The sequence below is a fragment of the Eleutherodactylus coqui genome, chromosome 2 (genome assembly GCF_035609145.1).
Source record: "Eleutherodactylus coqui strain aEleCoq1 chromosome 2, aEleCoq1.hap1, whole genome shotgun sequence".
Taxonomy (NCBI): domain Eukaryota; kingdom Metazoa; phylum Chordata; class Amphibia; order Anura; family Eleutherodactylidae; genus Eleutherodactylus; species Eleutherodactylus coqui.
In genome coordinates, this window is record NC_089838.1 from 24,509,625 (window position 1) to 24,524,427 (window position 14,803).

The following is a 14,803-nucleotide window of genomic DNA, read 5'->3' on the forward strand; positions in this document are numbered from 1 at the left end:
GGCAACAATATTAGAGAAGAAAAGTGGATGCTTTGTTTGGAGAGGGCAGCAATAAGGAGTCCAGCGTGCAATCTAATGTAAGGCCCACATGTATAAGGTACCTCCGACCCAGTATAACATCACTCTTAGGAGGAATCTTCATAGTAACAAACCCCACTGACAAAAGGAATGGTGACACCCAGTTGTTAATGTATTCTTTCATACATTTTCAGGAGGAATAACAGAGGAACGGCATAATAAAGAGTTCGAAGAAACAAAACTTCAGAATCCTGATCTGTTATATATTTATTCTGCTCAAATACATATCGCATACATATTCGACAGCACTGGCGTACCTATAGGCGATGCGGTTGCACCCGGGCCCAGGAGCCTTAGGGGCCCCATAAGGCCTCTGTTCTCCATATAGGGAGCCCAGTACTATGAATAAGGCATTATAGTTGGGGCCCTGTTACAGTTTTTGCATCAGGGCCCAGGAGCTTCAGGTTACGGCGCTGTTGGGCTCACAATCTGTTCTTCTTTATCCATTTAGTTGGGGCCGACTATGGAACACTTTGATGGTATCAGGCCAGCGCCTTCTCTGTCGGCCGGATCTTGGCGACAAGCATTATGTTTCTAATGAATGATCTCGCATTATGTGGCCGAGTCATGAGAGTCTCTGTTTCATAATTTTGCCTTCCAATGAAAACTTTGGTTTGATGCGGTCCAGGACTGCTTTATTTGTGATCTTGATGGTCCAAGGAAATCGTAGGAGCTTCTTCCAGCACCAAAGTTTGAAGGCATATCATTGTGACAGAGGTCTTGAGCATGCGGATATCCGATGATCATTTCAGCGAAAGCCACGAGCAAACAGAGTCCCATTACTCATTCTGGCTAAAGTCTTGAGCAAGCGGAGCCCTGCTACTCATTTTGGCTAAAGTCTTGAGCAAGCAGAGTCCTGCTACTCATTTTGGCTAAAGTCTTGAGCAAGCGGAGTCCTGCTACTCATTTTGGCTAAAGTCTTGAGCAAGCGGAGTCCTGCTACTCATTCTGGCTAAAGTCTTGAGCAAGCGGAGTCCTGCTACTTATTTTGGCTAAAGTCTTGAGCAAGCGGAGTCCTGCTACTCATTTTGGCTAAAGTCTTGAGCAAGTGGAGGCCCACTGCTCGTGGTGGTAAATGTGTCCTTGCGTGAAGAGGCTGGGGTCCGTTGTTGATAGATGGTAAAATGTCCTAATCTTCCTTCTGTCATTGAGATAAAATAAAATCATAAGTGATGAAATCCATAAATACCGTATTACCAAATCATCCACATTGTACATGTTCTGCTTGATTACAGTATAGATGCATATTTCCATCGCTATAACTAATATATTTATAGTTGTGTCCACCCTTAAAGAGGTTTTGTCTTTGAAACAAAACTCCGTCCCCAATCTATAAGGCCGCCTGCACACGAATGGGTCGGACTCCTGTTGCGGCATCCCGCAGCGGAATCCAACCGTGTGCCTGGGCGGTGACCCCTCTGTACCCGTCCGACATCTTCATGCGCAGGTGGCCTCTGTGCTGCGGATGTGCCGACCGTCGCACATGCACAGTACAGAATACCCGCGCCGTCACTAATGCGAATCCCACGACCCTTCTGCAGTGCTCACTGCGGAAGGGCAGCGGGACAGACGCTTTCCATTGACTTCAATTGAAGCCATCTGTGCGAAGGCCGCACAGAATAGCAGCACACTGCAATTTGTCTACTGCAAGCCAAAAATCGCAATCGATTTCTACTCGTGGACATGAAATCGCGTTTGGCCATAGCATGCTATGGCGGGTATTTGCTGCGGAATCCAAAGGCGGACACTGGCCCCGGATTACAATACAAATACGGCCATGTGCAGGGGCCCTACGTCTGAGTGAAGATGCAGGAATAAGAATAACACTATAAATGTATCTAAAATGCAGGAAATGTAATATATACCTTTTATGATGTTACTGTTCTCTCTGGAAGCGGACAACCGATGGCCATTCTTGTACTTTCCTCTTCAATGAAAATACTGCATGCACAGCATATAAGATGGCAATATAGAATGCAAGGACCTATAGAAAACCACAAGGTTATTCCAGAAGATAGAAGAATACAGGATAACATTACAAACAATGAGGAAGACGTCTATGTCTATTATGTCCTAATTCACTGGAAGGATTGGGATCACCGCTGAACATCTTGTGTCAGAGACATATATTGGGGCGGCAAGACTGTTAGAAAGAGGCATCTGGATGGAGCAGACTCAGGAACGTAGCGTATTTGTACAGCATAGCTGACCGTTCAATTCTTAGGCTGCCTGTCAACGGGCGTTTTTGCATTGCGTTCCCCGCGGAGATACTCCAGCCGCAGGGAACGCAGTGCACGCTTTCTATAGCATTGCTATGGAAAGCGCAACCCCCCTGTCCATGAGTTGAGAATCATAGCGATTGTCCGCTCACGGGCGGCAAATCACAGCATGCTGTGAATTGCCGCGATTCTCCGCGGTGAGCCTGTCAAATCGGCTCACCGCGGAGACCCATTGGCTGGCTCCTGCTCCCGGGCAGCGGCTCCCGTGACGGATCTCCGCCGTGGGATATCACAACACCCGTGGACAGGCAGCCTTATTGTAGAGGCCACGTCATGTAAAATGTGTCCAAATGTTTCTCATGCCAAAGAAATATTAATTGGGACAAATGTTCTCTTAATAATTATTAAATCTATACATAAGTGAAGTGATGACCCAGAAGAAAACATATATATATATATATATATATATATATATATATATATATATATATATAGGCCTCGTGTGGTATTGTGCGGCTTCTACCCTGTTTCCTTGAGAATAAGACCTACCCCAAAAATAAGTCCTAGCCTAATTTTCTAGGAGACTTGAATATAAGCCCTACCCCAAAAAATAAGCCCTAATTACACTACATTAAAAAACAAATCTGAACATTACCTAGATAACACAGTCCAGATCCCTCCCGCTGCTCTCTAGATGTTCGGCACGGTTCCCACAGTACAACCAGCAGCTCTCTTACAACATCACATCCTGGTTACGGGATTCATAATTCCTACCTCAAGGAAGCAATGGCTGTGATTGGCTCTTTGACTGCTGCTCAGCCAATCAATGGAGCACTGGATGTTCCAATCAATGGAGCGATGGCTGTGATTGGCCACACTCAGCCAATTCATAAATCCCGCCTCTACAATGTGATAAATCAATCACAGCCATCAGATTGGTTCATCCAGCGCTGCATTGATTGGCTGAGCAGCAGTCAAAGAACCAATCACAGCCATTGTCTCCTGGAGGCGAGAGTTATGAATCCCATAACTGGAAAGTGATGTTGCATCAGTGGCCAAGCACTGCGGGAAGCATGTTGGAGCTCTGAGAGCAGCAGGAGAGTCCTGGACCAAGCCTGCTAGGTAAGTATAAGACCGCCCCTGAAAATAAGACCTAGTGCCTCTTTTAGGGCAAAAATTATTATAAGACAGGGTCTTATCTTCAGGGAAACACAGTAAAGACTTCTCTTAGATGCTTTTGTTATTTATGCACTTACAGTGGCTGTTTGGTTGAGTTCGTTGTATTGGGAGTTCTGGTACTTTAATATCTGGGTGCCGATTGCGTTGATACTCCCTGCGCTGATATAAAGGGCTGCTGCTATGAAGTGGTAGTACACGTCCTAGTAGAAGAGAGAGAAGTTCAGGAGTTTGTATCCAGAATGAAACATAAAGGTTCTAAAATCAGAAGCTTTAGATTTTATCTTCCTAGATGTTTATAGTAAGGTCACAGCTGGAAGGGGGATAAAAGTGACCGATACGAGTCACTAGCCGTCTATTAGGATACACATTACTAATAACAAACACTAATGGAACGTAAACCACAGAGAAACAGTCTAAGTCCCGTTCCGTGGTCACTCACAATGGTCGCCTATTGCTGAGGATCCACGTTAGCGCTGTTATATCTGTGGAATGATAAATATTACATTGTAGAGACTTACCAGATGCGTCCACACGTTGGAATTCTTGTGGGCTCCTACCGTGTACACCACCATGATGGCCAATGTCCCCAGGAAGCAGAAGCAGCAAACAGCCAGTACAAACCCGTGTATATAGAGGGTTAATGCGAATGGTGTGGCACATAAAATACTCCACATGATGATTCCAAAGAGCTAGAAGACAAAGAGATACAGATGACATGACGCCTAATGCAATATACTGGGAGGATTGAAGAATAGAGATTTATCTGGAACGATTACTAAAGCAAACATCTTTCGGTAATTTTTATTCTTTCACTTATTATATCTTTTCAGTTCTTAAAGTGAACCTGTCCCCTTGGACATGACGCGCCCTCTATGGGCGGCATGTTATAGAGCAGCAGTAGCTGAGCAGATGGACAGCAGGAAAGAGTGAGTCTAACTTGTATTTTATGCATTTAAAGCCCTGCTCTTTCTATCCTTAGGAGTCCAGTGGGCGGTCCTATCAGTGGTGGGCGGTCCTATCAGTGATGGACCGCCATCCCTTCTTCCGTATGACTACCGAGATGGCTGTCAGTCACTGAGTAAGAACACAGACTACTAAGAACAGAAAGAGCAGGGATTTAATTGAATAAAAGACTAGTTAAACCGCAACCCAAATCCACAGCAAACGGCCCCGTGTAACAGCGGCTCAACTGATGAATACAATGTAAACTCCAACTTGTTACTTGGGTTTCATTTAACTGATTTGGTTTAACTATGAACTAGTGATCCCCAGTTATAAACATTGAAGTGATATATACATATATACAATATGGCAGAAGGAAGTACGTAGCACATGATACTTACAATCTCGGGGAGAAATAAGATGTCTGGAAATGTGGAAAATACTTCGCGCCCCTTGGGCAGCGAGAATGGTATATGATTTTCCACATCACCCTTTTCAATATCCTGTAAAACAAGAACATACATTTATTGGTCAGCGACGTTATAATACTATTATTACACATTAATGAGGACCGCTCCCCCTGTTCTGGCTGGCCTGTGTGAGCGCAGCATGATATAGTGACCAGTCCGCTAAGCTTAGCCTTTACTCTATATTCACTCGGTGTAATTCATATTGGAAAGCCATGGCAGAAATGTGGATTCGGCTGCGGATTTCAGCCTCATTCACTGTAGCCAATCTACGCATAGTAAGCCTGATGCATAAATCTGTGTCCAGAGGTGATGGGTCACTTCCTTTTTGCCATGACACAGATTTAATCCATTCATTGAAAAGTTCCTGGCATGTAGAATACAGTGCGGACCCCCAAAAAGGAAGAAAAGAGCAAAAAGGCGCTCCATAGTGTAATACTGCAATGTGAAATTAAACTGCAGCAATGGAAAATTGGTACCTGGGACCATATAAAAACAGCAATTCAGCAGGGTCCTTATAGCAGCACCCTCCCCGATAGCCGGATGATCGTCCGGTAAGAACAGAAGGGAAGCAGCGGGTGTTAGGAGACCAGGACAGAGACACAATTAGGAGACCAGGACAGATAGACGCTGACTCTGCTGCGAGCGCACCGAACACAAATAAATGGGACACTGTTTTCACAAGGATTTTGCAGTGGGATTGACCTGGAATGTGTCCATATTCTGCATCAAATCCAATGCAAAGTCCACCATGTGCACAAGGCTTTACGCAAAAGAACAATTGCTTTTTCTTGAGATTCCCCTGTAATATCAGAACCGCTCTCGATACAATAGATCTTAATACGTTTTGTACCCTAGTTGGCTCCTCTCTGTCCTCCTCCCTATGATGGTTTGCAGATAAGACATTTATTATTGTCACTACCTCATTCTGCCCTCATATTACACAGTATCAACAAAGTAACAGCTTCGCTTCAAATCCATTCAGTGATTGTTATATTAATTGATACTTTACTATCTACCATAATCCACAGCCTGTTATACAGAAACACTTCTACTATCCGATCAGTCTAGTAGAGTAACCATGTGTAGGCTAAAACACTTGTATGATGTGGATGAAATAGAACATCTGATGATGTCATAGCTATGATGATGTCATTTGTGATGTAGAAGATGGAGCATGAATGAGAACTGTGCCTTGTAGTCATGGAAACAATTGTTCTCATTGTCTCCTCCGTATTCTACAATTCCACATGAAGGTTCTAGTCACATGGTTGGCCTTATAGGTAACGGTATATGTGTAAAAATGCTATAAAAGTATCCAGGTATGCACTGTATCATATCCGTAGGCTTTTGTTATAGGTCGGCGCTCCCTCTTACCCCCAGCAGCTGTATGTCTTTACAGTTGGAAGTAGTTTTGGCTTCTATGACTATATAACAGCGCCCCATCTGAAGACGCCATACTCTCTAGAGAGCCAACAGCCATTATTCCTGGTTCCACCATATAAGTGCATGCTAGTCTGAGCGTCTATGTGTTTTTAATGTGGAGAGAGGAATAAGCGGCTGCCGGCAGCGGAGGGTACATTATGATCTATGCTATAAAGAATACTGGAAGTCACCTCCGAGACCAGCGACCTGCAGAAACGCATCCAACTGGGGGATCTGATTTCTAAATGGTAACAAAACGTGGTGACTTGTAATATTCTTATAATTTACAGTGGGAGGTACATTGTCTCATATACACAGAGAAAGTATAGAACTACTGCATGTATAGAAGAGATGTGTGTAGACTAGAGACCCGTTTCTCCAGTGTACAGTAATCAGATAGATTAGGGAAATGTCTGACTGGCAATATAACTAATTCCAAGGAAAGCTGTAGATTAAAGATCATTAAGAGGTTCTGTAGGATACATTTCCTCCTGTTACTCACCATTATAATAATTATGGATGGCTTCAAAAGAATCCGAACAATAATAACACTTCTCTCTAGTAAAAGGTAAATCGCACTAAACTGTATTGTGGTGCGGCTGTGGAATATATAGGGTGTGATGATGTCATAAATGTGATGTCACAAAAGCCTCCCGGAGGGCTGTGGAATATAGAGTGTGATGATGTCATAAATGTGATGTCACAAAAGCCTCCCAGAGGGCTGTGGAATGTAGAGTGTGATGATGTCATAAATGTGATGTCACAAAAGCCTCCCGGAGGGCTGTGGAATGTAGAGTGTGATGATGTCATAAATGTGTTGTGTCACAAAAGGGTGTAGATGCTATACTCTGCATAGATATGTAGTAATAACCCATCTATACTCATTGTAAAAAAATTTAAAAAAACACCTACGGTAGGAGTTGTCAGAATCAAATGAAACTTTCTGGGTGATTGTAAAGTTGATAAGGGATTACAATTTCAGAGCAAAAGAACCATTTAGGCAGGGTTCGCACAGGGCGGATTTGTTGCGGTTTTGCTGCGTTTTTCTATGGACAAAAAAGCGCTGCGGAAAAGACAGCAGAATTGACATGCTGCTTGTTTTAAAACCGCGCCGCAGTTGCATTTCCACACTGCGGCTGTGCGGAAAAAATCCGCCCTGTGAGAACAGCTTTTTCCAAAACTCATTTGTGCTGCATTGCACTGCAAACGCAGTGGTTTTGCCGCAGTGCAGATATGCAACAGCAATCCGCGGCAAAACCGCAGCAAATCCGTCCCCGTGTGAACCCAGGCATAGGGTGCATTCAGAAGAACGTGTAATTCTCGGAACTTAGCCACGCCCCACCTCCTCTCATTGCAAATAGTGCAGAGGGGTGGAGAAGAGGCAGAGAGGGGGCGGGAGCTCAGTTCCTGCTCCTGGCTCTTCCAGGCTTCCCCCCCTGCAGATGAGGACATCGTATATCGGCTCGGCGTGAAAACCGAGCCGATATACGTTCTTGTGAATGCACCCTTATAGCGAGCTTTCCAACCTACTCAGGGCCCTTCCTCAGGCATAATTGAATAGATCCAAAGATGCATAGATATACATACAGATACACATGAAAAGGCACAGACATGATGTGATTAATTTGCACTTAAAACAATACCAGAACAGGATGAGTAGAGGAGTAAATATGGTACTTAATTAGTCCACTGTTAAGAAAAGTGACAGTTTTATGGTCTCTAAATTGGTGTTAGGGGGTCACCAGCCCTGTGTTTTATCTCTGCTCCAGATTTATCATATTCTCCACTGATGCAGGAAGCCTCCTCTGAGGTTCATTCCAGTCTTGAGAGTATCAAGGATAGTTATAAACTTGTACTCCGAAATTCTTCTGTGACGTTGAGATTTGAAATTGCCTTTAAGTATAATAACTTTCATATTTTCTATGTTGTGTCCGTGACTAGAAAAGTGCTTGACCACAGGTAATTCTGTCTTTTCTCTTTAATTGTGTGGTGATGAGACCTCATCCTCACTTTCAGTTTTTATCCTGTTTCCCCAACATAAAACCCCAAAAAGGGCATTTACTGCATCAGATCAGGTACACAACATCGGATGTGGAACATGCGAATGTCCCTGGGATCTTATAGTCCTGCTGTGTATTGGGGATTTGTATCCTGTCGGCGGTACGTACATGTCAGCAGGTCTTACAGCTCCTTACATTGCAGGGATAATGTCCTTTTTGTGTGTCAGAGGGTAATGCACTCCTGATTATAAAGTTCCTCAAATTTGAGTTAAGAAAGTTTTTAAAACTTTTTTTTTTTTTTAGAAAGGTCAAAACATATTAAACATGACTTTCAATATTACATTCATTTAAATATAATCAGGGGGATACAGAGTTGGGAAAAATGCCCAGAATTACATCTCAGGTATTACTTCTTACAGAGTAAAGAAAGTAAAATTCTAAGTTTTATCCCATTATTAGATGAATCCCTAATGAAACTAAATACAATCAGCCTGAAGAGACCTGAAACAGGAGTAACATTTAGGGAGAGAAGAGTATAAAGACAGTGGGGAAAACACATAAGGAGAGGATCAAGGGGTGGGCGTGGGGGGTTGGGCTATGCTTGAAGCTTGTCATAACGGTGCACCTGAGTTAAAAGGATACAGAAAACTCTTCTGTTGATTTAGCTCCATAGATATATACCTCATATATTTATTGGGGGAGTAGAGGATATACTAGAAGGTGAGCTAGAGACCCCTGAGAAGGTCACAGTTCTAGCTGTTGGGTTCCATAGACGCATAGTGAGTGCGTATTGGTACCAAGGTGACCAGATTCTTTCATATACCGCTTCACGGTCTGCAAGAATAGCCGCCAGCTTTCTTATTAACGATAATCCATGACAGTTTTAACTAAATCAACACTACCTGATGTGTTCCTCTAGGAGCGAGCGATTGCTATACGTGCAGCTAGGACACAATAAGATATCCATTTATGAGTTTGTTTGGGGGGGGGGTCAGGGATACGTTTGGCAGTAAAACTTCCCAGAACGATTTTTGTAACAATATATTAGTAATGGAATATATAAGGGTGTATACCGGAATCCAGAACCTGCGGAGCCTCGGGCAGGTCCACCAGATATGTAGGAAGGTTCCCTTCCCTCCGCATTCCCTAAAACATAGGCCTTACGTTTCTGGAAACATGCTGGAGATTCTTTTAGGAACAAGATACCAAGGCATTAGAAGTTTATAACCCGCTTCTGTAATGGATACGTTAATAGAAAGTTTTGCAGTTGATGTTGTGATTTTATGCCACTCAGAAATTGTCAGTTCCTCACCTAGTTCCCCTTCCTATCTCCTCATGTAGGGGAGTTTGTCCTTGGGTGTTATGTATCTTGGCCAACATCCAACCAATGCCTTGCATTTATTATCTATAATTCACATGCAGTGTGGCTTTAAGACTTCAGGGGGAGCCCAGGGTGGCTTTACCAATGTGGTTCACTGATGGAAATGCATGGCAACCCGCCGAATTATCATGGCGTCATTAATAGGTTGCTGGTCTGCATGGTGAACTACATATATCAGAATGGTCTGGCACTTTGTATCCACTATGTGTGGGAGTATACACCAAGCATCCACCCCCCTCATTATCAAGAGGCAGTGTGAGTGGGTGTTATTATCGGTGTCCTGCACAGGTGTTATTGGCTCCTCCATTTGGTAGTCAGCTACCTGCATGGTGAGAGGATGCAGCTATATGCACTCCTCACCCAGTAAGTAATGGCCATTTTCTGTGATTGTTTTTAATTTTTTATTTCCCCTTCTGTGACGCATTTATATTAGTGTAGGGACCCACTACAACGCAAGGAACTGTGAAGTGGTTAGTGGGCTCATGTATCTTGGCCAACATCCAACCAATGCCTTGCGTTTATTATCTATCATTCACATGCAGTGTGGCATTAAGACTCCAGGGGGAGCCCAGGGTGGCAGGACCAATGTGGTTCACTGATGGATATGCAGGGCAACCCGCCGAATTATCATGGCAACATTAATGCATGAAAAAACTAGTGTGTCGCCACATTGTGTATTATGGGCCCATATGCTGTCCGTGTGTGATCAGTTTCTTTAACCCCTTCCCGCTGCTCGTTGTGGCTGGGAAGCAATTCCCACAAATAGACATGTCGTATATGGATTGGGTGGACTCAGAAGCTGAGCTAGCGCCATCTGCAGTGGGACCAAGCTGTCACTGGCAGCCAGCCTCCTGCTGCAACAGGGGGGATTGGTGAGAACACCAATCCCTGCTGTAAACCCTTATGCCAAAATCAGTGTTGATCGCGGCATGTAAAGGGTTCACAGAAAGAGGGCGCTCCCTATGTGGCATCCTTGGCTCTTCGCCAGCGGAGGGATGATGGGTTGCTATGAGAAGTGATAGTGCATTGCAGTACAGAAGTACTGCAATGTATTATCAAGTGTTCATAGCATTGCAGATTCAAGTCCCCTACAGGGACATAAAAATAGTAATAAAACATGTAAAAAAACTGCAAAGAGAAAAGAAAACCTTATTTGAGCACTTTGCCCTCTTTATACACACTTTTTTATCTTGCATGACAAAATAATTTCTTGGTTTGTTTTGCCTCCGAAAAAATGCAATAAAAGTGATCAAAAAAGCCATATGTACCCTAAAATGGTGCAAAAAAACCATACAAACTACAGCTCATCACAGCAAAAACCAAGCCCTGACAGAGCTTCATCCATGGAAAAATAAACAAGTTATGGGACTTTGAAAGTTTTTTGTTTTTTTTTGAAGAAAAGGTTTTTTATCAGGAAAAAGTAGGAATACCTGAAAAAAAATATATAATTGTAGGTATCATCATAATTATACCAGCCCACAGAAAAAATGTAGCATGTGATTTAGGGTGGATTCAGACGAACGTATATCGGCTCGGTTTTCAAGCCGAGCCGATATACGTCGTCTCTCTCTGCAGGGGGGGGGGGGGATGGAAGAGCCAGGAGCAGGAACTGAGCTCCCGCCCCTTCTCTGCCTCCTCTCCGCCCCTCTTCACTATTTGCAATGAGGAGAGGCGGAGGGGGGGGGGGCTAATTCAGGGAACTTAGCCCCGCCCCTCCCACCTCCTTTCATTGCAAATAGTGCAGAGGGGCGGAGTGGAGGCAGAGAGGGGGCGGGAGCTCAGTTCCTGCTCCTGGCTCTTCCATCCCCCCCCCCTGCAGATGAGGACACCATATATCGGCTCGGAGTGAAAACCGGGCCGATATACGGTCATCTGAATCCACCCTTAGGCTGCATAACTAATGGAAAAAATGGAAGAATTGATATTTTTCTCTCTCCCCTCCAAAAAGAGTTAATAAAAGTAATACATTATATGCACCTAAAACATCGGACTAATAAAAACTACAACTCGCCACAGAAAAAGTAAGCAGTAGCACTCATAAGGCCATGTCCATGCAAAAATAAAAGTTATGGATTTTCAAAAATTGGTGATACAATCCCCCCAAAAATCGGTGTGTTCTAAGGTCCAAAATAGGCCATGTCACTAAGGGGTTAATGGACTACACATAGATAAAAACCGGATAGTGCCAGAGGCCTCAGGGACCTCGCACACTGGATGGAATATTCCACAATAGCGTTGCGGAATATGCTAGCTCTGAATTCTGTCTCGTGCGCTTACCCTAAGGAACCTTAAACAGGAATATTATGAAGTCCCTGAATTCTGCACCCAAACTTGCACAGCTGAGGGCTTAAGCAGTTAAGGCTGATTTAGACACAACGATTTTCGCTCAAAAATCGCGCAAAGCCATCTTTTGAGCGATAATCATTGTGTCTAACTTCACTGACATCGTGCAGTGTTCGTTAAGCCGTCGCTGATCTTTCAGCATGCTGAAAGATCAGCGATCAGTTATCAGTTATCAAGAATTCACAGCGGGATACAGCTGATACTATTGTTTCGCCCTGAAAACAGGCGGAGTATGAAGAACACAGCTGTCCAGCTGTGTTCTGCATCAATCGCTCGGAGCGCTCGGCTGTATAACAGCCGGGCGCTCCGAGCAGAAAACAGCTGGATACAAAAAACAAGCGAGGCCACCCCGCTTGTCTTCTTCATCCCCCGTTCAGAGCACTCAGCTGTATAACAGCCGGGCGCTCCGTGCAGAAAACAGCTGGATGCAGAAGACGAGCGGGGAGACCCTGCTTGTCTTCAGCATCCTCCACTCGGAGCACTCGGCTGTATAACAGCCGGGCACTCTGTGCAGAAAACAGCTGGATGCAAAAGATAAGCGGGGCCAGCCCGCTTGTCTTCAGCATCCTCCACTCGGAGCACTCGGCTGTATAACAGCCGGGCGCTCCGGGCAGAAAACAGCTAGATGCAGAACACAAGCGGGGTCAGCCTGCTTGTCCTCTGCATCCTCCGCTCGGAGCGCAAGGTGATCGCTCAACCTTTGAACGATTACCTTGCGCTGTAAAGCACACAGTGAGATGCAGTTTTTTGCAAGACGCCAAATTTGTTTTCCTAGAAGTTAATACCAGTCTGTAGAGCCCATTGTGTCTAAACCGGGCTTTAGACGTGTTTAAGTCCCGTAATGCGACTGTGAAAATCATTGATTTCAGTGGTTTTGTTTTCATTATCGGGATTCTTGCGCGTTAATACTATGCGTGAGAAAAGATCGGATTTGCCCTGGATAGGACGTATCTTCCCACTTTATTATTCAAACTTGTGCGATATAGCGCGGAGTTTGAATAGTCCGAAGGAAAAAAAAACTGGTTAATGTGCTAATACGCTCCGTAGCGGCTAACGTATTAGCGCATGCGCCAGTCTGATTTTGCCCTAATGGTGGAATTGCAGAAAAAATTCAGCTTTTTTCAATTCCACATCATGTTAGCAGTGTGGCTTGTGGTGCTGAATATTCGGCAGGAGGGCATATTCTGCAACTCTGTGTGAAAAGTCCCTCAGGGCTCAAACAGACGAACGTGTTTGCATGCATGGAGATCACGGACGGCAAATGTGATGAAGTGAAGACATGTATTTCAATGGCTTCGTTCTCATGATTGAGAAAAGTTGGCCTTGCCATCTTTCTCGTATGTATTTTTTAGAGTTATACCTTGTTCTTGCGCAAATCATGCGAGCAAGGGCGCCTTCACACTTGTGATAAAATCATGCGATTTTCGCGCGATGCGAGAGGGAGTGAAAACGCTGGATTATGAAATCAATGATTTCAATGGCTTCATTCCCATTTGGGACATGGAGTGAAACAAAAATTGCAGATTGTCTTATTTTTGCGTTTAGCGATTTTTTAAAATCTCCCAGAGCACGAACTTCCGATTTTCGTGTATTGTGTTTTTATGGATTTGCCATGGATTTTACAGTAGCAGCAAAGTGCATGAGATTTTCTCAGTCTTGTTAACACGCTGTGGAAGAAATCTGCTATGGAAATTGACATGTGTTGCGAATTTCGTAGCATGTCAATTATAGCAGCGGACTTTCGTGTGGATTTCACCTATTCAAATGAGGGAGTAAAGAATGCAGCCTTCTTCCCAACGCCACAGGGGGATGTTAGCTGCAGGTCAATAAGAAGTTATGAAACACTCTAATATTGTTTGGTCTTTTTCATGGTGTTCTTCCTCATCTTGGGTACTGTAGCAATACGGGGGTTAAAGAGCATGCCAAACGGTCACTTTTGCTTCTTGGTTGGTTTATTCACACAATCTTTAGCAGAAACAAAGACGACTGGGTCTCCAGAGAAATAATAAATGTTTGCAACAACAAAGTCTCTTTTCAATTTTTAACCCTCCACAGTCCGCAGGAGGAGCAAGTAAATCCTCAGCTGAGGAAACAATAACAAGTCCGTTGGTTTGCCCAGACCTGTGGATGTCCAGAGCGCAGCTGGTCCTTAAGTCTTTAGTATCTTCAGACCCTTAGTCCAAGGGCAGGCGTACCCCAGGGGTCTTGCTGGAACCACGTAGCGCCTCGTCCACAGCGCCTCTCTGCTCACAAGAGAAGTCACGTTTCAACTGAGCCTGGATCTCCCAGACACACACACCTGCCTCTCACTTTCAACTGTCTCCTTAAATAGCATGCTGGTTGAGTTATAAGATCTGGCCTGGAGTAAAAGAGGACCGGTCTACATCAGAGGCTAATAACCTCTGTGACACATACCTTCCACTCCAGACCACACCTCTCACCCTGTTACAGTACATATTTTGCGGTTTAAGGTGACTATTTTTCAAACTTAGCATGTTCGTTTTCCCATAGACTTATCTATAAGATAAAAAAAGATGAAAAAAGCATGTGTGTTTAAGAAAAACACTAAAAACTTTTACAAAATGCACCAAATTCGCAGCAGATTTTATTAATCTAGAAAACTAGCACAAGAAAGCTGTCTGAAGGAAGTTGAATACATTTTTAGAGCTGTTGCAGCAGCTGCTTGACATTGTGCACTACGGTGAGATGCAGTTTTTTGCAAGACACCGAATTTGTTTTCCTAGAAGTTAATACCAGTCTGTATTTACT

General features: G+C 44.0%; 1 protein-coding gene across 1 annotated transcript; it reads right to left on the minus strand.

Moving 5' to 3' along the window:
• Positions 1-280: 280 nt before the first annotated feature.
• Positions 281-4,966, minus strand: LOC136610311 (myelin and lymphocyte protein-like). The gene is made up of 5 exons (XM_066589540.1): positions 4,820-4,966; positions 3,995-4,165; positions 3,554-3,676; positions 1,944-2,062; positions 281-1,219 (listed from the first exon to the last, which is right to left on the minus strand). Exons 1-4 carry the CDS (start codon positions 4,940-4,942, stop codon positions 1,955-1,957), a joined length of 525 nt encoding a protein of 174 aa, XP_066445637.1. The 5' UTR covers positions 4,943-4,966; the 3' UTR covers positions 281-1,219; positions 1,944-1,954.
• Positions 4,967-14,803: the final 9,837 nt, after the last annotated feature.

What these genes read in the sequence shown, in the direction of transcription:
- LOC136610311 (XM_066589540.1), bottom strand. Translation starts at nt 4,942, where the DNA reads ATGTATGTTCTTGTTTTACAGGATATTGAAAAGGGTGATGTGGAAAAT. An exon ending in TCTTATTTCTCCCCGAGATT is followed by an intron (nt 4,166 to 4,819) that starts GTAAGTATCATG and finishes TTTGTCTTCTAG; the next exon opens with CTCTTTGGAATCATCATGTG. An exon ending in CCAACGTGTGGACGCATCTG is followed by an intron (nt 3,677 to 3,994) that starts GTAAGTCTCTAC and finishes CTCTTCTACTAG; the next exon opens with GACGTGTACTACCACTTCAT.